The sequence below is a fragment of the Phyllobates terribilis genome, unplaced genomic scaffold (genome assembly GCF_046119375.1).
Source record: "Phyllobates terribilis strain yellow unplaced genomic scaffold, ASM4611937v1 Scaffold_13__5_contigs__length_258822181, whole genome shotgun sequence".
NCBI lineage: Eukaryota > Metazoa > Chordata > Amphibia > Anura > Dendrobatidae > Phyllobates > Phyllobates terribilis.
The window spans coordinates 93,114,228-93,135,822 of record NW_027362773.1 but is presented as its reverse complement, the minus strand read 5'-3'; the positions used below and the strand labels follow the sequence as shown (position 1 = coordinate 93,135,822).

At 45.4% G+C, this 21,595-nt stretch overlaps 1 protein-coding gene across 5 annotated transcripts in view; it reads left to right on the top strand.

Moving 5' to 3' along the window:
• The window catches only part of SAAL1 (serum amyloid A like 1), a 67,828-nt gene extending 48,890 nt beyond the window's left edge, over window positions 1–18,938 (top strand). For 4 of the 5 annotated variants that reach the window (XM_073658200.1, XM_073658203.1, XM_073658199.1 and 1 more), the window contains exons 4-13: window positions 627–710; window positions 786–865; window positions 979–1,038; window positions 2,063–2,178; window positions 9,917–10,097; window positions 10,420–10,502; window positions 10,764–10,952; window positions 11,091–11,281; window positions 12,066–12,158; window positions 12,273–18,938. In XM_073658200.1, coding sequence (XP_073514301.1) covers window positions 627–710; window positions 786–865; window positions 979–1,038; window positions 2,063–2,178; window positions 9,917–10,097; window positions 10,420–10,502; window positions 10,764–10,952; window positions 11,091–11,281; window positions 12,066–12,158; window positions 12,273–12,356 — 1,161 coding nt within the window. In that variant the 3' untranslated portion in view covers window positions 12,357–18,938. The remainder of the gene's footprint in view (window positions 1–626; window positions 711–785; window positions 866–978; window positions 1,039–2,062; window positions 2,179–9,916; window positions 10,098–10,419; window positions 10,503–10,763; window positions 10,953–11,090; window positions 11,282–12,065; window positions 12,159–12,272) is intronic. The other variant, XM_073658202.1, reaches the window with a different exon arrangement.
• Window positions 18,939–21,595: the final 2,657 nt, after the last annotated feature.

The window sequence follows — 21,595 nt, the reverse complement described above, 5'->3', positions numbered from 1 at the left end:
GAGAGACCATAGGTATTTTCAAAACCCCAAAATAACATAATTAAAACACCATATGTTGACTAAAAGAGATAAAAAATACATAAATAAAGCATTTAAGAAATAACACATAGGTATAAATAACATGTGTGAAAAGACATAACATGGGCATGTGAGGCATCAGGGGGTAGATAGAGACACAGCTGGTATCAAATTCACATTGGACCTGTAATAGGTCACATAGTCCAACCCATACAATCCATAAGTCACAGACAATGTGTGCAGAAAAAGTTAAATAACATAGCTCAAGTGACCTATAACAAGTCACAGTATAAACAACCATCAGAGGTTTTTTCAGCAACACATAAAAAGTACAAGCATCACATGGAAAGGGTTAAGTAAGACATACTTGGTGAAAGTAAACAGGTGACCAGCCAGAGGTGACTTCCTCAGGGGAAGTAGGGAAACACATGTTGGGGCCTCCCCTGGCACTGCTGGTCACATGTTTACTTTCACTATATTTACTCAAAAATATACCTATAAAGAGAAAAATCAGAGAAACTGAACATTTTGCAGTGGTCTCTTAATTTTTGCCAGAGCTGTTAGTAGCATGTAAGATTGCATGTAATTGTTATTTTATTCTATTCCAGGAGGTGGCGCTCTTCCTTAAGGAGTTCAATGCTCCAGAAATATTTTTAGGCATCATCACAAAGTCAAAATGCAACCGTCTAACAGTAAGTAATGCAGATGCCAGATTATCACACTGGTATACAGAATACAGCATCCTGTAAATCGTCTCTTCCATCCAGGAGATCTGTGTGGGGATCCTGGGTAACATGGCGTGCTTCCAGGACACATGTGTAGCCATCAGTAAGAACGAGGACTTAGGGTAAGTACATGGAGCTCAGTACTTCATTGTTGTCAGTGTTTGGTCAGAAAGCAATGAGCGATTGACTTTTTGCGGCTTTGATCATGACTCGTGTCCTTCTGGTCATTTTGTAGAGCGGTTCTGCTGCTGCTGATGTGTGACACAGACCCTCCAACCTTGCTAGAAACTACCAGGTAGGTGCATGTGTCAGCCCAGACATGACTGGAATATGGTATCTACATCCGAGTCTGAGAAGGGGCAGTGTCCTGTTGGATCTACTCAGCTTTTTCCACAATCTGCATATGTCTGTAAACAGAGAAAACCTAAAACAAGTCAAAATCTGCAATTTTTGTGTTGCACAACTTGTATGCAGAGTTAACCTGTGAAATGTCAGTAAATGCTGAAATAAAGTGTAATTTTGACCTATCAGGAGTTTTGAGGGATGGTGGGTACATGGAGAGACAGCCGGAAGAAATCCTCAGCTGAGCACTTATCTCCTCCAAGGAGGAAGATGGACTCCACCAGCGTTCTAGTGAGAGTCCGTTCCTCCGTCTCAGGAGAGCTGTGCTCAGCTTAGTGATTCCTTCTCGTTGGTCGGGGATTGGGTGATGAACCCCCCCCACTGATCATTAAAACAATCGAAACTTCTGACCACCCAGCCGCTCTTTAAATCACAAGCGACTTCAAGCAAAAAACAGTGATTGTGGGGGCTGCTCTCGTCCTATTTACGGTGGAGGGAATGAAGTCTTTGCCTCTCCATGTGCCTGGTGAGGTGCTTATTCTGGTTTTCAGAGTTGCCCTCTAGTAATGCCCAGGGAAGGTGTGGAGGATGTTGCTAAGCTAAGAAGTGCATTTCATACCCCCTACTAGAGAATTCTGAATTAGTGGGGAGGGTCTCCTTTTCAGGATCCTCATCTTTTAGCCAGAGTGTAGAGGTTATCCGCAGCATCCTACTCTCTGGAGGACCCGGCTTGTCCTATATCACAGAGACAACCTATTAATGTGAACAGTGTCATGCTTCAGATTCCTTGCAGGAGGAATGAACTCTCACTCCCAGGCTATCCCACACATTACAGCTGATCGCTGGAGGTCCATTGTGTTTAGCTCTTGATCATGTCATAAAATATATCGAAATGTAGAGGAGTAAATCCCACAAGACTTATACCATCAGCGCAGTTATCTTTACCCTATTTATGGCCGTCCTTTCCTCTGTTCCAGGCTGCTGCTGACATGTCTATCTCAGGTCGATGTGATGAGCACTTGGTTGGAAAGGATCAAGAAACGCCCAACTGTCCGAGACAACCTCTGCTTCATCATGAGCAGCTCTACCAATGGTAAAGTGTGTAAGGCTGTGTCCACACCACATTTATTGCCTCAGTTTACCCTATACACTGGGAAAAGCTCGTGACTTGTATGTTAGACACCACATCAGAGCCTCCGTGTAACAATCACCAATAGACTTGCCTGTCAAAAAAATGTCATCAGTTTGAGGTTTTTTTCCTGCTGTATGTAATAGCATAGTCCACTACACTATCCTACATCCCTTTTTGTGATATTCTGGGCAGCCAGAAACCAAAAAGCCATTTTTTTTCTCTCCTCAGTTGGAAATAAAAAAAACTAAGATTTGCAAAGTGTTCTAAGAAAATAAATCCCTATGCTACATAGCGCTAGTATACAGGTATTTTTTATTAGTTTTATCTTTCTTTGGATGTTGGCTTTACAATGGGGCACAATCACGGTGTGAACATAGCCTGAAAAGTCCGGTAGGAGCAGAGATGTCATTTATTACCGGAGTTTTCACCTATTCTGTATATAACCATTGCTTTGTATCGGGCTGGCGTCGTTATATGGCTCCGGATGGGGGCTGTGTATTTGGTGAAGAGAACAGGATCTGATCCCATCAGGACAAACCCTTCCTAATAAAAATCGTTCTCATTATTATTACTATATATACACATCTCTGTATTCGGTTATGTTCTGTTAGCCCCAAGTCTTAAAGGGGTTTTACGTAATTAATGATTAGAAACTGTATACGTGTGAAGTTCCACAACTTTCCAATGTTCATTGTTTTGGAGATCTCTGCCTGCTGTCACTGAACAAGAACGCTGGTATATAGTAAGTCCTGCTTGCAGTGGATATATCTGTATACAGTCCACACTAGGGGGATGCACATCCTGGGGGCCACATGCAGTCACACTTTTGCTCTTTGCAGCCCCTCTAGCGACTGGTTACAGACATATTTGCCTGGTGGCTGTTCACATGTATTGTCAGTGAGGCAAGTACTAATGGTCCACTGTGTGGTCATCTATGGGTTCCCCATATATCTGCAGAATAGGCTCTCCTGCAGTAAGGATTAGATGAAGTGGAGAGTTAGCCATCTGCTCGGCTAGGAGTAAATGGCCATTTAAACGAGAGAGGCATTAGGCAGGGTTGCCCACTATTGCCCCTCTTTTTTTGCATTGGCATGTAAATCGAGAGAATCAAGGGGTTTTGTGTGACTTATGTGGGGAAATAGTGGAATGGATGAGCCTGCATGCTGATTTTTTAACTGACCTCAATAGGTGCAATAATGAATGATAGTGAAATTTGGTCAAGGGTCAGGCTTGGTGATCATTTGGAATAAGCCTGTTTTAATACCAATGGACCCATTGCCCTCCTCGCCAACATTAATGCAGCCCCAAATACAGATTGTTGATGCATTTAAATATTTAATCACATCTCAGCTACATCACTTTCATGGCTGGGGAAGACGAGAAAGCTTGGGGAAATTGGGAGCTATTCTGGTGCAAAGTTCAAGATGGACTTTGCCTTAATGCATTTTGGAGTCGAGGGTCTCACCTGGGCAGGGTTCTCGTACCCCTACACTGGCATTAATGTATAAAATGTGGGATAGAGGAAAGAGTTATATGGGCATCTCAGGGTGTACTTAATTCACACCGATATGGTGTAATACTATTCTCAGTGAACTGTTTGGATCAAAGAAGGATTTGCATTCTGGATCAGTTATAAATATTCTACCCTTAAAAACTTTCAGCAGCTTCAAGAAGAATTTAGTTTGCCATATAATCTTTTATCAATGTTTGCAGATTAGACATGCACTTTCTGCTTAATAGAGCATAGACCTTTGCATACAACATCATCCTATAATAAATGCTATTGCCTCTGCAGATCACTGTATATAGTAGCTATTGAACCCGTTCTATGCCCGGGTGGCGAGCATTTTTATTGGTATATGGTCTCCCATGCTGGTATGTGCTGCCCCCCTCCTGGTATTTGTGCTGGCCCCATCCTGTCCCCACCATCCTATCCTGGTATGCGTGGCGCCCCTCAGCCCGGCATGTGTGGCGCCCCGCATTCCCCAATCCCGGCATGCGTGGCGCCCCTCTCACGCTGTACACACATACAAAAAAATAAAAAGTTATACTCCCCTTTCTTCTCTGTGCTGGAGCACTGCGCTGTCCGGTGCCATTTTGCTGAAGACACACTGCAAATGTGTCTTCAGTAAAATGGCACTGGACAGCGCCATGCACATGCGCCGATCCGACGCCTCACTCCTGCCCCGGTCTCCGGCGAAGAGTGGCGCCGTGACAATGCTCCTCCCGGTCAGGTAAGTATGGCGCCGGAGATCGCAGTATGCGTTCAGTGTCTACACATACCGTGATCTCCGGCGCCATACACTCCTTTTACCTGTAACGCTCCATGCGTGCAGACTGCGCGTCGCACAAGCGCAGTCTATAAAGGCTTCAGACAGAGACCCGCATCCCCGGATAGAGAGAGAGAGACATATTGGCATCCCAGCTGGATAAACGACCAATAATGGTGGCTCATTCTAGATGGGAGTAGTGGGGAGAGATTTTAGAAACTGTTCCCAGATAGTCATCATGTGTGGCACAAAGACTTGTTCAGATATATTTAATTCATAGTCTATAACACCCCTAGTCTACTACATACAATTGGATTTTGCACAGATGCTGGATGTCCTAGATGTGGGAATGAAGAAGTGATGCCAATGCTGTGGCAATGTAAGGGTTCCTTTTGGAGGGGTGTTTCTCTCCCTGGTGGAAAAGGTATATAGGATGCAGCTTTCAGCAGATCCCTATATGTGTGTTCTTGAGTTACTGGAAGACCGAACAGGTCCTGACTGCCCCTGATCCTCAGGTAGTATTTTATTTAAGACATAAAAACTTGTGGCACTCCACTGGTCAGATGCACAGCCCCCTTGTACTGGGGAATAAAGACATAAGATAAATTAATATAATTTGGCTAGAAAGGGTGTCTAACATAACTCAATGCATAAATTCGAGAGGATATGGGGTTCCTGGTTGAACTCCTACTATGCGTATATTATTTTGCCGAAGCTTGTTCTCAAGGTCATCAGCCTTGTTCAAGAGGGCGTTAATATTCTGTATACCTCTCGAGGTCCTTTTGCATAGAGGGCATCTGGTCTTCTGTAGAGCACTCTCTTCCAGCTCAGTAGCTTTGCTGTTAGTTTTCTGCATGTCCTGTTTGCTAAGGGCAATATCTTCTCTAAGCCCACCCATCAGGTTATTCAGAATTTCTGAAGTTTAGCTGCAGGATTTTACTGCAGACATCATGTCTTGCAATGTTGGATCCAGTAGAGTCTCTAGACATGGAGGACGCCTCTAGAAGGTCAGCAGCAGCCTGGATCTCGCGCGCTTGTCGCTGTCTTGCCTGCCCGATCTTGCTGCATTCTCGCTCCATTAGCCTCCCCCTTTGAGAGTACCTGCTCAGGTGCGGAGTCATCTTCAGCCTCTATCAGTTCCACCGCCAGTCTGACGAATCATCACATCTTTACTTTTGCGGTTTCCGCCACTCTTTCTCTGACTAGCATGGAGGAGGGAGGCGCCATGTTGGAGGAGACGCCGTCCTGGCCTTGTTCCCTCTGGTTCGTGCAGTGTGTCATGTCCGCTCTTCTGCTGCACTTCTGCTCTGCCCTGTGAGTTCCAGGGACTTTCCCCTAGGATCCAGTGTGAAGGGTAAGGTGATTGGCAGCTTATATCCTGGGTGTAGAACAAAGTTCTGTGACGCGCCCCCTGGGTCGTGGGGTACTCTGTGCCGGGCCGGTAGATGCTGGGGGATGTCACAGTGGTGGTGACCCGGTCAATGACCCAGGGCGGTCATTCAAGAGGGAATATTTACAGGGGATTATAGTTTATATACAAAGTTCGTGACGCCACCTGTGGTATGCAGCTAGGGGAGCCACCACTGCAGAGCAGGTCCTCTGGAGCTGATGTTACTGCAGCAGGGATGGTGTGGCTCTCCACAGGAAGAGCTAGCTCCAGGGCAGTGTTGATGTTATAGGTTATGCTGGGCGTTGTAGTGCAGGGGGGGTGATGGCGCAGGCAATAATCACAGAGACAGTGGGGTGCAGTCTTCCAAGTTTACTTACAGTTCTTAAGTTCTTCTGGCTTCACTGCACAGGTACAGCCTCCCACGTCGCACTGCGTTCACCAAGCAGGGGCTCAGCAATCCCCCACATAATTCAGGTGCACTTAGCGGGACCCCTTTCTGTGTGCCTTTCTCAGTCGTCTTCCTGCGCTGGCTCTCACCCTCCTGCCCTGCGCCTCACAATCAATGTCCCAATCCAGTAACCTCGGGTCTTGTCAGGCGACCTGCAGTCCCCTGGACCCTCTGTGGCCACCTTCTCGGTGATATAATTGCGGATGTGGCCACTGCACCTTGCAAGTACAGCAGCCTCCGGTTCCTAGCTGAGCCTTGTAGTTCTCCACTAGTTAAGGGGCCGGTCCCCTCTGCGGCTCGATCCCTCCACCGCCTGGCAGATTCGAGCATACGGGTGGCCTCCAGCACTTCCCGTACCCCTGGGATCCCTTCTGTTCCTGGAGCCTTTCTCCTGTCCCTCTCCTCTCTCAGTCCTGGGCCCCTCACTAGGCCCTCCTCCTGAGCAGAGCTCCTGCAGAGCCTCTGCTCCACACACTTTCCTCCTCTGACTGGCTTGTCTTTCTAAGATGGCTTCCCTTTTTATACAGATTCCTTTCATGTGCTCCCCTGATCTACGTTCTCCATCCACACCCACTACATAGCCCCCCCCCCCCACTCCAGTTAGGGACCAGGGACTGTGCTCTCCCGTAGGAGCAATCTCGCCCTGCCGTCTGAAGTGTGGTGTAATGAATGCCGGTGTTGGGGTCCCGGGCAGTACTCCATCCTTACCTGAGAGTGAGACACCACACCTCTGTGTGAGATGCAGTACCTCTGTGGCGACGGAACCCGCAGGGGCGCCACATCTGCTTCACATCGCAGTCACAATACGCCCCCCGATGTTCCTTTTGTAGTGCACGGCAGTGCAGAAAGCGTGGACTTCTGAATTTGTCTCATTTGGTCTCCAGCAGAAGGTTTAGGACTGTCCTGATGAAATTTCCCCATTATATATTAGGAAGCTGTAGAACTTAATTATACAGTGATTAAGATTTATTTACAGAAAACCAGTTTTTACATCCAGCCAATCAGTGGGAGTGCTGGTGGATCAAACCCCCACCAGTTTAATATGATAAGCCTGGAACACCCCTTTAATGTTATGCTTCACAGATTTGCTAATGGGGGTGGCTCCTGTGTGTTCTTCAGGAGCGCGCGGCATCTCTCTGCATCCTGGTTACTGGGGGCGTTTTCCTCCTGAAGATTGACCGTTTAGTCCAGCAGCACCAATTGCTATAGAGATAGCTATAAACTGTAAACCATGAAACTACTCTCAAACCCCGATTCTTGAAAACGAGGATTTTTAATAAGAGGTAAATTACAAAGTTGTTTGTTTTTTACAAGCACTTTTCATTGTTAAATGGGTATTCCGGGGAGATAAAAATGTTTTGTACTGTCCCTGCCCTCATACACTATAAAGATGAGTTGCCCAGTGCAGTGTTATGATCTGTATAACCCTTGTTATTCCGTGTGACAGAATCTGCTCCTCACTGCTCCCCCTCCTGTCTTGGTCATTACATCATACACCAAGTGCTGCTCCCCCCTGTGAGTAACAGGCCTCCGAGATGGGTGTGTGGCCACTCGCATTCTCTGCAGAGATACAGCTATTATCAGGAGACTTGACTGATAACAGCGGGGAGTTGCACACTGCTGTAATGTCCCAAAGGAAGGGTGAGCAGTGCAGTGAAAAGCAGCTGCTGTCACACCAGTCCAAGGATAATGTCTCCATGTCTGCAGTCCAATGTGAGGGGTGCATGGCCTCCTCCCTGCTAGTAGTCCTGTGAAGGAGACATTATCATGGGGCTGCTACTAGAAGCTGCAAGCAGGCCTCATCCTCTCATCAGACTGCAGACAGGGAGACATTATCAGGGGGCTGGTGTGACAGCAGCTGCTCTTCACTGCACTGCTCACCCTCCATCTGGGACATTACAGCAATGCCGCTCCCGCAATTATCAGCCAGTCTTCTGATAATAGCTGTATCTCTGCAGGGAGCAGGCTAGCCCCCTCTTCTCAAGTGGTTGTTACTAACAGGGGGGAGCCGCACTTGGGGTATGATGTAATGACCCAGACAGGAGGTGGGAGCAGGGAGGAGCAGATCCTGTCAAACGGAATTACAAGGGTTATACAGATCATAAATCTGCACTGCACTTCTCATCTTCATAGTGTATGAGGGCAAGAACAGTAAAACATTTTTTTATCTTACCTAAGTACCCCTTTAACCATTTAGTGACATGCAACAATCCCTTTAACCCCTTTCTAACCTGGAGCATACTAGTACGCCCCAGGTCATCACCCCCGTTTCAGTGCGGGCTCCGGCACCAAGTCCGCACTGAATCGGTCACATGCCAGCTGATTTATACAGCTGACAGGTGGCCGCAACAGCCACGGGTGGAATCGTGATCACGTGATCCACCCGTGGCTGTTAAATGTCACTGTCAATTTCTGACAGCAGCATTTAATATCGATGTGCCGGAAGCACGGCATTAGCCCCGCCCATCGGTGACCCCGTCACATGATCGCGGGTCACCAATGGGTTGGCATGACAACCCGGGGTCTGCTGCAGACCCCTGTGGTTGTCATGTCTTGATTGCTATAAAGGCCGCCCAGTGGTCGGCGCTCATAGCAAGTTAGCGTTTCTGCTGCATACTCTGCTCGTTGCCTGTATGCAGCAGAGGAGATCAGATAACTGCTGCTTCTAGTCTCCTATAGAAGCAAGCAAGCTAAAAGTGTAAAAAAAAAAGTTTAGAAATATTAAAAAAATACGAAAAATCTAAAATTTGAAATCGCCCCATTCAAAATTAAAAAAAACAAACAAACAACAAATACACATATTTGCTATTGCCACTTTCAGAATCGCCCAATCAGTATAAAAAATAATTAATCCGATCGGTAAACAGCGTAACAAGAAAAAAATTCTAAACGCCAGAATTACGTTTTTTGGTCGTTGCAACATTGCAATAAAATGCAATAACGGGCGATCAAAACATAGCATCTACCCCAAAATAGTATCAGTAAAAGTGTCAGCTCGAAGCGCAAAAAATAAATAATCACTCAGCCCCAGATCACGAAAAATGGAGGCGCTACGGCTCTCAGAAAATGGCGCCATTTTTTTTTTTTTCTAGCAAATTTTTGAATTTTTTTTCGCCACGTAAATAAAAAAAGGACCTATACATGTTTGGTATCTACAAACTCGTAATGACCTGGAGAATAACAATGGCAGGTCAGTTTTAGCATTCGGTGAACTTGGTAAAAAAAAAACAAAAAAAAAAACACTTTTTTTTTTTTTTTTGCACTTTCACCGCACTTGGAATTTTTTCCCCGTTTTCCAGTACACAATATGGTTAAACCAGTGATGTCGTTCAAAAGTACAACTCGTCCCGCAAAAAATAGGTCCTCACACGGCCATATTGATTGAAAAATAAAGAAAAAGTTTTGGCTCTGGGAAGAAGGGGAGCAAAAAACCAGAAAATGCTCCGGTCATTAAGGGGTTAACCATTTAGGAACATGAGACAACCCCTTTTAAAGTAATCTAGGAGATCTCTGCACACACAATTATTATTTAATTCACATGATTGACAGAAGAATTTGCTTTTATGTTGCTTTCTGTATTTTTCTTTCCAGGGGATCTGCTGGTTAAAGTCGGGGAGCTGGTGGACAAACTGTTTGATGTAGATGAAGAATTGATGATTGACTGGATAAATGCTGGATGCCAAGAGACGGGAACATCAGGAAATGACAATGAAGAGACACCGACTGTGCTCGGACTGGTGCCCTCCCTGCTGGAGGCCGCAAAACAGCTGAAGTGAGTCCTTACTACCTGCTGTTCGCATTTTCCTCCTTCATCCCTTATAACACCATATGCATTGCATAAAATAGCCTGTTCCCATCAGTACAGAGCAGGATCACGCTGTTGGAATTCCAGTGCTCCATCCATGTCCTAACCCCAATGCTCCATCCATGTCCTAACCCCAATGCTCCATCCATGTCCTAACCCCAATGCTCCATCCATGTCCTAACCCCTGCCCTCCTGTGCTCACAAGGTCTATTCCTGTTTTATCTTCTTTCTGTATTACTAAGATATTACATGTGAACGTGACTAACGCTTCATTGATTCTCTTTGCCAGGAATGACAGTCCTGAGGGACTTGAGGTCTATATGCACACACTACAGCTGGTGACGACGGTGGATGAGGGTATTCAGTCCATAGGTAGGTCCTCCGAACAGCCAGAAGTGGGACAGAAGCTTCATCTACTCTGGAGTGTATTGTGGCCCCTCTGGTACAAGGACCAGAGCGCTACATCTGCCGCCCCTATAGCTGGGTTAAGCCTAGTGGATGCCGTAGTGTGAACTGTGGAGTAAATGCTGAACCCCGTAGCCGTGTCCTTTGTAGTAGACATCACTATAAAGTGGATATCAATTTTTTTTTCTTAACTATCCAGTAATTTCCTTTGTGATCTGTTTTCCCCAGTACAATTTCAAGAAGATGCAAAGCAGACATGGGAGTTCTTGTTCGATCTCACGTGCCGGGACTTGTGCCAGCCGGGCGACCCTCCTCTCATCATACAAGAGCAGAAAATCATCTTATCCTCCGTCCTGACCGTTATGTTTGTCATGTTCGCATCACAAACAGATCAGGAGTACACAGAGATCAGGAAAAGTAATCAGTTCTATGTTGTCTGCAGCAACCTGGATTATAGTGTATAATTACTGCATCACCAGTGGAGGGCGCTAGACCTCAGATTAATGAGAGTGGTGGATTATATAGATGTCCAGCATCATGGCTTTCTGTTTCCAGATCTCGCTCTCATTGGGAGTCTGACCCGGATCTTGGAGAATCAGGAGACGTGTCAAAGGAAGAACCAGGGTAAGCGGATTCCTGATCAGGCTGAGACGGAGGAGAATGTAACAGAGGAAGATTTCCATTTAAAAATCTTAAAGGACGTCTGCTGCGAATTTCTATCTAACATCTTGTCTCAATTAACAAAGGTAAAATAAAAAAAAATTAGATTTTGAAATGACAGTTTTTTGTTTTTTTTACACTAAAAGTCACTATATACCATCAGACTAATGCACACAGCCATGTCTCAGCGAAATATAACCTTTCCATATAGTGTGCTCCATTGGATGTCATATTAGTGAGGTACTCAGCACCCAAGCAATGCTTATAGCGAGACCTCTCTGCATAGTGCAGCCTTGTATGATTGGGGGCAGATGGTAATAAATGATCCCTGCACATTCACACTAATTGATCTCCTTAGATGCATAATTTTATGTTGCATTATCCCCCAAAAAATCATTCCACTGTGCCAACTACTCTCATAGGTGCCTCCCTTCTGGGTAACTTGCGTGACCCACCTCAACTCAAACAACAGAGCAGGTTGCTGCAAGTAGGGACAGGTCCTTGTCTGCTGTCTAAAATTGCATCAAGGTTTTCCAAGCAGGGCAGGCAAGCTCCTGGACAGTAGTAGGAGCAATGCATTCTGGAAAGTGAAAGAAAACAATTTCCAGCTCTTATAGTGCTGGCAGAATGCTGATAAATAGGGAATTGCCCTCTGAGCATGAGAATCTGGACAGTTATAGGAAATATTAGACTGATTTGTACACAAAAAGGAATCGGAAAAGTTTTGTTGGGAAATGAAAAAGTTTTTTTTTTGTCTTGGAACAGCACCACCCTTGTGTATAGGCTGCAATTGGTATTACAGCTCTACTGCATTCACCTGCCTATTTCTTATCCGGACTCCTTAATGCCTTGATGTTGTATTCTCTCCAGGAGAACATAGTAGAGGCCCTCAAGGCAGGACACATCACAGAGGAGACGAGCTTGTGTGCGCTGCGGACTCTGCTCCCGCTCTATGCCACGTCTGTGAGTATTTTATTTTCAGACTGACGTGCCCCTATTATCTACAGGTATAAAGATACGTTTGTCGCCATTCCTACCACCTGCTGTAATGATCTAACGTCTTCCTGGTGTTTGTAGGTGAATAGCTTTATTGTTGTCTTGGGTGAAGCCGACCCGACACTGGCGGAAACTCTAAAGAAAGACACGAACGAGGATTCATGAGCCTCCACCTTCTCGCCGGTCACTGAGCTCCTGTCTGCAGTGATGTCTCCTGGGATGAGAGCACCTCTTATGTCCTACAGTTTGGACTGATAAAATGTGAGCCAGCAGGTGGCGCTGTAGCTTGTTGCTTTTTCATTAAAAAAAAAAAAAATTCTGGAGAACTTTTGTGAAAACAAAATATCAGCAACCGGATACTGTCAATATTCCTCTGTTACTGCAAAGATGTTCTAGTGATTCTGTTCACTATAAGATGTGATACTGACTGTTTCCTGCTAACGATGAGAACTGATGTCTTTTCTCTGTAGAGATTGTGGGAAAATTCGATACTGAGAGATATTTTTCTATGGATTATAAACCTGAGTGTTACATTATTTTCCTTAGCGCCCCAGGCATTAATTCTACCTGAAACTCCCAATACTCGGCTATAAGATAATTATAGATTCGATATTCCACTGCCGAATTGTGCTTACATCTCAGATTGGCCATTTATGGCAGTCGGTATCCTACATGTCCCCTATGAGGAACTCATTCACAGAACACAGGCTGCCACAAACACGATTTATAATCTCGGGGGATTATTTTCAGGTTCTAAGAATGTGCAGGTAGTAACTGATCATAGTTTATCAGACAGATGCTTATAATTCATTTCCCTGGTAGAGGCCAGTAGTTTAATGGATCATATAATAACATAATAAAACCCCGGTATTGTGTTCTTTGTAATTTGATTGCAGTGTTTTGTTAAATTTTATTTTTTTATGATGAAAATCGACCTGGATCTTCTACAACTGTTTCCATGGAAAGGACCTAGACATAAATGCACATTATTCTAGATGAACAACTTGCTTTTCCTCTTCCTCAAAATTAGGCTACAGCTACACTAAGAACCCAATTCATTAAGACCGGCGTTGTTCACACTAGTCTTGATGTTCGGACGTGCTGGAGTCAGACGCTCCTGATTCAATGTGCACACCTCTTCATGAATCAGGAGCGTCTGAAGAGTTGCCTAAATTTTGTGACTTTTCAAAACGTTTACGCCACAACTTTGCAAGCCTTTTCCGGCACTGCTGATTAAACCCCTTCCCAAAGTGCGGGGCCACCTTCATGGGAGACCATCATTTTATCTATATACACTGTGTGCAGAATTATTAGGCAAGTTGTATTTTAGAGGATTATTTTTATTATTGATCAACAACTATGTTCTCAATCAACCCAAAAGACTCATAAATATCCAAGCTTAATATTTTTGGAAGTTGGAGTGGGGTTTTTTTAGATTTGGCTATCTTAGGAGGATATCTGTTTGTGCAGGTAACTATTACTGTGCAGAATTATTAGGCAACTTAATAAAAAACAAATATAATCCCATCTCACTGGTTTATTTTCACCAGGTAAACCAATATCCGTGCACAAAATTTAGAAAAAAACATTTCTGACATGCAAAAACAAAAAAATTAGTGATGAATATAGCCATCTTTCTTCATGATGACACTCAGCAGCCTTCCATCCATAGATTCTGTCAGTTGCTTGATCTGTTTTCGATCAACATTGCGTGCAGCAGCCACCACAGCCTCCCAGACACTGTTCCCAGAGGTGTACTGTTTTCCCTCCCTGTAGATCTCACCACAGCCTCCCAGACACTGTTCCCAGAGGTGTACTGTTTTCCCTCCCTGTAGATCTCACATTTTATGATGGACCACAGGTTCTCTACGGGGTTCAGATCAGGTGAACAAGGGGGCCATGTCATTATTTTTTCTTCTTTTAGACCTTTACTGGCCAGCCCCGCTGTGGAGTAGTTGGATGCATGTGATGGAGCATTGTCCTGCATGAAAATCATGTTTTTCTTGAACGATACCGACTTCTTCCTGTACCACTGCTTGAAGATGTTGTCTTCCAGAAACTAGCAGTAGGTCTGGGAGTTGAGCTTCACTCCATCCTCAACCCGAAAAGGTCCCACAAGTTCATCTTTGATGATACCAGCCCATACCAGTACCCCACCACCACATTGCTGGCGTCTGAGTCGGAGTGGAGCTCTCTGCCTTTTACTGATCCAGCCTCTCGCCCATCAAGAGTCACTCTCATTTCATCAGTCCATAAAACCTTTGAAAAATCAGTCTTACGATATTTCTTGGCCCATTCTTGACGTTTTATCTTATGTTTCTTGTTCAAAGGTGGTCGTTTTTCAGCCTTCTTTACCTTGGCCATGTCCCTGAGTATCACACACCTTGTGCTTTTTGATACTCCAGTAACGTTGCAGCTCTGAAATATGGCAAAACTGGTGGCGAATGGCATCTTGGCAGCTTCACGCTTGATTTTCCTCAATTCATGGGCAGTTATTTTGGGCCTTTTTTGGCCAACACTCTTCTTGCGACCCTGTTGGCTATTTGCCATGAAACGCTTGATTGTTCGGTGATCACTCTTCAAAGTTTGGAATTTTCAAGACTGCTGCATCCCTCTGCAAGATATCTCACAATTTTGGACTTTTCAGAGCCCGTCAAACCTCTCTTCTGACCCATTTTGCCAAAGGAAAGGAAGTTGCCTAATAATTACCGTAAGCGCACCTTATATAGGGTGTTAATGTCATTAGTCAACACCCCTCCTCATTACAGAGATGCACATCACCAGATTTACTTAATTGGGAGTTGGCTCTCAAGCCTATGCAGCTTGGAGTAGGACGACATGGATAAAAAGTATCATGTGATCAAAATACTCATTTGCCTAATAATTCTGCACACAGTCTACTGCAATACAATCTTTCAAAGTTTTCTAAGGGAGGGGGGATGGAAAATTAAAAAAGGGGTGGCAGGAAGGTTAAAAATAATACATTAATCACCCAGCATTTAATTTATTTTTTAATGTCTATATTTATAACTAACATTTTGTATTAGATAACATGTTTGCACTCAAAATATAAAATATAACCCATATGATTAGTGTTGAGCGAGTATGTTGTGTCCGAGTATGCTCGGGCCGAGCTCCGAGTATTTTCAGCTGCTCGGTGATGCGTTTGAATTATTATTATTATTATTTATTATTATAGCGCCATTTATTCCATGGCGCTTTACATGTGATAGGGATATACATAACAAAAGCATTTACATAATCTTAACAAAACGAGTCAGCGACTGGTACAGGAGGAGCGAGGACCCTGCCCGCGAGGGCTCACAGTCTACGAGGGATGGGTGAGGATACAGTAGGTGAGGGTAGAGCTGGTCGTGCAGTGGTGTTTACTGCAGGTTGTAGGCTTGTCGGAAGAGGTGGGTCTTCAGGTTCCTTTTGAAGGTTTCCACGGTCGGCGAGAGTCTAATATGTTGGGGTAGAGAGTTCCAGAGTAGGGGGGAAGCACGGGAGAAATCTTGTATACGAGTGTGGGAGGAGGAGATAAGAGGGGAGTAGAGCAGGAGATCTTGTGAGGATCGGAGGTTGCGTGCAGGTAAGTACCGGGAGACTAGGTCACAGATGTATGGGGGAGACAGGTTGTGGATGGCTTTGTATGCCATGGTTAGAGTTTTGAACTGAATTCTCTGGGCAATAGGGAGCCAGTGAAGGGATTGACAGAGAGGAGAGGCCGGGGAATAGCGGGGGGACAGGTGGATTAGTCGAGCAGCAGAGTTTAGGATAGATTGGAGAGGTGCAAGAGTGTTGGAAGGGATGCCACGGAGCAGGAGGTTGCAGTAGTCGAGGCGGGATATGATGAGGGCATGCACTAGTGTTTTTGCAGAGTCTTTGCTGAGGAATGCACGGATCCGGGAGATGTTTTTGAGTTGGAGTCGGCAGGAGGTGGAAAGGGCTTGAATATGTGGCTTGAAGGAGAGATCAGAGTCCAGGGTTACCCCAAGGCAGCGAGCTTGTGGGACTGGAGAGAGTGAACAGCCATTGACGTTGATGGATAGGTCGGATGGGGGATGTGAATGAGAGGGTGGAAAGATGATGAACTCTGTTTTATCCATGTTGAGTTTTAGAAACCTGTCGGAGAAGAAGGATGAGATGGCGGACAGACATTGTGGGATTCTGGTTAGTAGGGAGGAGATATCGGGTCCAGAGAGGTAGATCTGTGTGTCGTCAGCATAGAGGTGATACTGAAAGCCGTGAGACTCTATGAGCTGTCCCAGGCCGAAGGTGTAGATGGAGAAGAGCAGGGGTCCTAGAACTGAACCTTGGGGGACACCGACAGATAGGGGGCGAGATGAGGAGGTGGTGCGTGAGTGGGAGACGCTGAATGTCCTGTCTGTTAAGTATGAGGAGATCCAAGATAGAGCCAAGTCCGTGATGCCAAGAGATGAGAGAATCTGGAGTAAGAGGGAATGGTCCACTGTGTCAAAGGCAGATGACAGGTCCAGAAGGAGGAGGATGGAGTAGTGTCGCTTGGATTTGGCATTTAGTAGGTCGTTGGTGACTTTGGTCAGGGCAGTTTCAGTCGAGTGATGCGGTCGGAAGCCAGATTGTAGACGGTCGAAGAGGGAGCAGGAGGAGAGGTGGGAGGACAGTTCAAGGTGGACATGTTGTTCTAGAAGTTTTGAGGCAAAGGGGAGAAGTGATATGGGGCGGTAGCTGGTCAGAGAGGAAGGGTCAAGGGAGGGCTTTTTGAGGATGGGTGTGATTGCGGCGTGTTTGAAACATGAGGGGAAGACTCCGGTTGTTAGTGATAGATTGAAGAGGTGGGTTAGGGTTGGGATGAAGACTGAGGTGAGGTTAGTGATGAGGTGGGATGGGATTGGGTCAAGTTCGCAGGTGGTGAGGTGTGATTTGGAGAGTAAAGAGGAGACTTGACCTTCTGTAATGGTGGAGAAGTGGGGTTTGGAGGAGGATGGTTGAGTAGATATGAGGAGGGGTTGTGTGGACTTTAGGCCAAAGTTTTGTCTGATGGTGTCAATCTTCTGTTTGAAGAATGAGGCAAAGTCGTCGGCTGAGATGAGAGAAGAGGGAGGAGGTGCTGGGGGACGAAGGAGAGAGTTGAAAGTGTTAAATAGCTGTTTAGGGTTGTGAGATAGGGAGGATATGAGAGATGAGAAGTAGGTTTGTTTTGCTGTAGTGAGTGCGGACTTGAAATTAGTGAGGGATTGCTTGAATGCGATGAAGTGCTCGATGGAGTGAGACCTTTTCCATCTCCGCTCCGCAACCCTGGAGGCCCGGCGCAGTTCTTTGGTAAGTTTAGTGTGCCAGGGTTGCCTGTTGAATGTGCGAGGTGTGGTGTGTGTGAGAGGGGCGATTGAGTCTAGAGCTGCAGCTATTGTGGTGTTATATGAAGCAGCAGCAACGTCTGCATCGTGCAAGGAATTTATGTCTGTGAGAGGAAGGAGGGATTCAGAGAGAGAGTGTAGGTCAAGGTGTTTGAGATTTCTGCGAGGGTGTGTGAGTTTGTGGAGTGGGGATTGTGCACCCGGAGAGGAGAGGGTAGAGAATGTGAGGAGGTTATGGTCAGAGAGAGGGAGTGGTGAGTTAGAGAGGTTAGATAGGGAACAGAGGCGGGTGAAGATGAGGTCCAGAGTGTGGCCGTCTTTGTGGGTGGGTGTGGAAGACCATTGAGTGAGTCCAAAGGAGGAGGTGAGGGATAGGAGCTTAGAGACAGACGAGTGGGGAGTGTCAATGGGGATGTTGAAGTCACCCATTATGATAGTGGGGATGTCAGTGGAAAGGAAGTGAAGCAGCCAGGTAGTGAAATGGTCTAAGAAGGTGGTGGCTTGCCCTGGGGGTCGGTAAACGACGGCCAGTTGGAGGTTGGAGGGGGAATAGATGCGCACACAGTGCACCTCAAAAGAGGGGAGTGTAACGGAGGGTGGCAGTGGGATTTTGGTGAAAGCGCAGAGTTCCGATAGGAGGAAACCTACGCCTCCACCATGTTTGCCATTGGGGCGGGGGGTGTGGGAAAGGTGGAATCCGCCATATGAAAGGGCAGCTGGGGAGGCTGTGTCAGAGGGGGTGAGCCAGGTTTCAGTGATGGCGAGGAAGGAGAGTTTGTTTGTAATGAAAAGATCGTGGATGAAGGAAAGTTTGTTGCAGACAGAGCGAGCGTTCCATAGAGCTCCTGTTAGTATAGCTGAGGAGGTGGGTATTAGTTGGATGGGTATGAGGTTAGAAGGGTTGTGACAGTTTGAGGAAGGTCGTGGATAGGAGGTAGAAGTGACTGTGGGGATATGGCGAGGAGGACCAGGATTTGGAGAGATATCTCCAGCAGTGAGGAGGAGCAGAGAAAGTGTTAGCAGGTGGGAGCAAGAGAGAGCATGAGGTGGCTGTCTGTGTTTGGAGATCCAGGATTGAATGCTGAGGAATAATTTGGAGGAGGAGGTCAGATGAATGGGGAGAATAGAGGGAGAGATGAAGAGTTTCTTACTTGGTGTAGGGATTTGAGGGGTTATTAGAAAGTGGAGGACTATAGAGGAAAAAGTGAGAGCTAACAGAAACATAGTTAAAAGAGACTAAGTGGTCAAAGTGTGGGTTACCTGACTCCTGTCCTGACTAACTGCCTCTGAAATAACTGCCACTTCTCTCCGAAGCCACTTTGCACAAGAAGACGCGTCGCTTCCGTGTGCATGATTTGCGACTGTTTGACAGTTTTATTACATGGGAGGAATGTCTATTTCTTACACATTCCTCACATGTAATAAAACTGTCAAACGGTCGCAAATCATGCACACGGGAGCGATTCAACCATGTCACCGAGCAGCTGTAAATACTCGGAGCTCGGCCCGAGCATACTCGGACAGAACATACTCGCTCAACCTTACATATGATAAATGAAAAACTATTTTCATAGAGTTTCAACTTTTTTGCATTAAAGCATTCCTCTCACTTTCCCTAAAAAATGCATTGCAAAAAATTATCACAACATTGTGATATTTATTAATAAAAAATTTAATATGAAAAACAAAATTGCCCTCTTCTGATATATGTAACACAAGTCTGATTTCAACAATAGGACACCTATTTTCTGATGACACCTTCCCTTTGATTTAAAGGGAATCTGTCACCCCCCTGTGAGTTATCAGACCCCTACTATGGCCATAAAGGGTATAGAAAAGTGAATCTATACTTACCTGTATGGCCAATAGTAGAGGTCTGATTGCAGAGAAAAGCGCTTTAATCAATTCTGTTTTGTACAGACTTGGCGTCCAGGGGACAGGAAGAAATCCCCGCCTATGTGCTTATTATTCCCTCAAATCCTCGCCTATATGCTTAACCCCTTTAAAAGCCCATGACGTACTATTCCATACCTGCGCCCTGGGCTTTAAGAGCCTGACCCGTATTAGCACGTCATCGCGATCGCCGCCAGGTGGCAGCAGATTGTCACAGCTGACACCCGGTACTATGTGCAGGAAACAGTCCCGCACCGCTCCAGACACATTAACCCCCGCAATGCTGCGATCGAAGTCGATCGCAGCATTACGGTGGCAAGGGGAGGTGATCACAACACTCACCTCCTCTTCCGGCCTCCAGTGCTGTCTACCGTGGCTTCCCGGATGTTGCCATGACGACTCGATGTAGTCATGACAACATCCGGGTCACCAGACAGCAGGAAGATAGTTTGGTCGTGCGCAGTGCATGACCAAACAATCTTAACACTGTGCAGCGCTGACTGCCTGCATAGCACAGGGATGGTGCTCCATTCCTGTGCTAGGCAAGCGATCAGAATAAAAAAAGTGAAAGTCCCATAGTGGGACAAAGAATAAAAGTAAAAAAAAAGCAAAAAAAAAATATATAATGTACCCATCAATAAATATTATGAAAAAAAAACAAAAGAAAACAATAAAAGTACACATATTTGGTATCGCCGCGTCCGAAACGAACTGACCTATAAAACTGTCCCACTAGTTAACCCCTTCAGTGAACACTGTAAAAAAAAAAAAAAAAATGCATTGTTTTTTGCTTCGTTTTTTATCACCATGCCGCCAAACAAAAAGTGGAATAACACTCGATCAAAAAGACGAATATAAATAAAAATGGTACCGCTGAAAACGTCATGTTGTCCCGCAAAAAACAAGCCGCCATACAGCTCCATCAGCCAAAAATAAAAACGTTCCAGCTCTCAGAATAAAGCGATGCAAAAAAATATTTTTTTTTCTATAAAATAGCTTTTATTGTGTAAAAGAGCCAAAACATAGAAAAAAAGATATAAATGTGGTACCGCTGTAAACGTACTGACCCGAAGAATAAAGTTGCCTTATCAATTTTACCACACGCGGAACAGAATAAAAAAAAAAAAAAAAAAACAATTCCTGAATTGTTGGTTTTGTTTATTCTGCCTCCCAAAAATCGGAATAGAAAGCGATCAAAAAATGTCACATGCCTGAAAATGGCACCAATAAAAACGTCAACTCATCCCGCAAAAAACAAGCAGTCACATGACTGTCTGCCACAATATGGAAAAATTATAGCTCTCAAAATATGGCGATGCAAAAACTAGATTTTACAAAAAATGCGTCTTTTAGTGTGTGACAGCTGTCAGTCATAAAAACCCCATATGATTCTAATATCGCTGTAATCACACCGACCCGAAGAATAAAGTCGTCTAATCACTTATACCACACGAGGAACGGTGTAAAAAATAAACTCTCGGTTTAGGGTTGCGCTAGGGTTAGGGTTGGGGTTGGGATTTTTTTCAAAAGTAAAAAAAAAAAAATATGATGACGATATGGCGATTAGTCTTGAGCGCAAGTGCTGGCTACTTGAGTTTGCATCGGGTGCTCGGGTATGCACTGAGTATCGTGGGTGCTTGAGTCCCCCCCCCGCCCCCCCAATATGCTTCGCGGCCAAAAAAATCCTCGCGGGGATTGCCTGCCATGCACGAGCGATCCCCACATGTTGTTTTTGGGTGTCTAATAACCATGAAACATGCGAGCGGAGACTCGAGCACCCGTGATACATGGTTCATACCTGAGTAACCGATGCAAACTCAAGTAGCAAGCACTTGTGCTCAAGACTAATGACAACTTATTCAATATGATGACCTAATGTTATCAAATTCTGTGTCGTACCTCTGGGTTCAAAATGTTCACTATACCCCTTGATAAAATCTTTGAGGGGTGTAGTTTGCAAAATGGGGTCACTTGTGGGGGGTTTCCAATATTTAGGCACACAGGGGCTCTCCAAACGCGACATGGCGTCCGCTCTCAATTCTAGCCAATTTTGCGCTCAAGAAGTCGCACAGTGCTTCTGAACCTTGCCGTGTGCCCAAACACTGTATTTTCCCCACATATGGGGTATTGGCGTACTCAGGAGACATTGCACAGAAGTTTTTGGGGTCCATT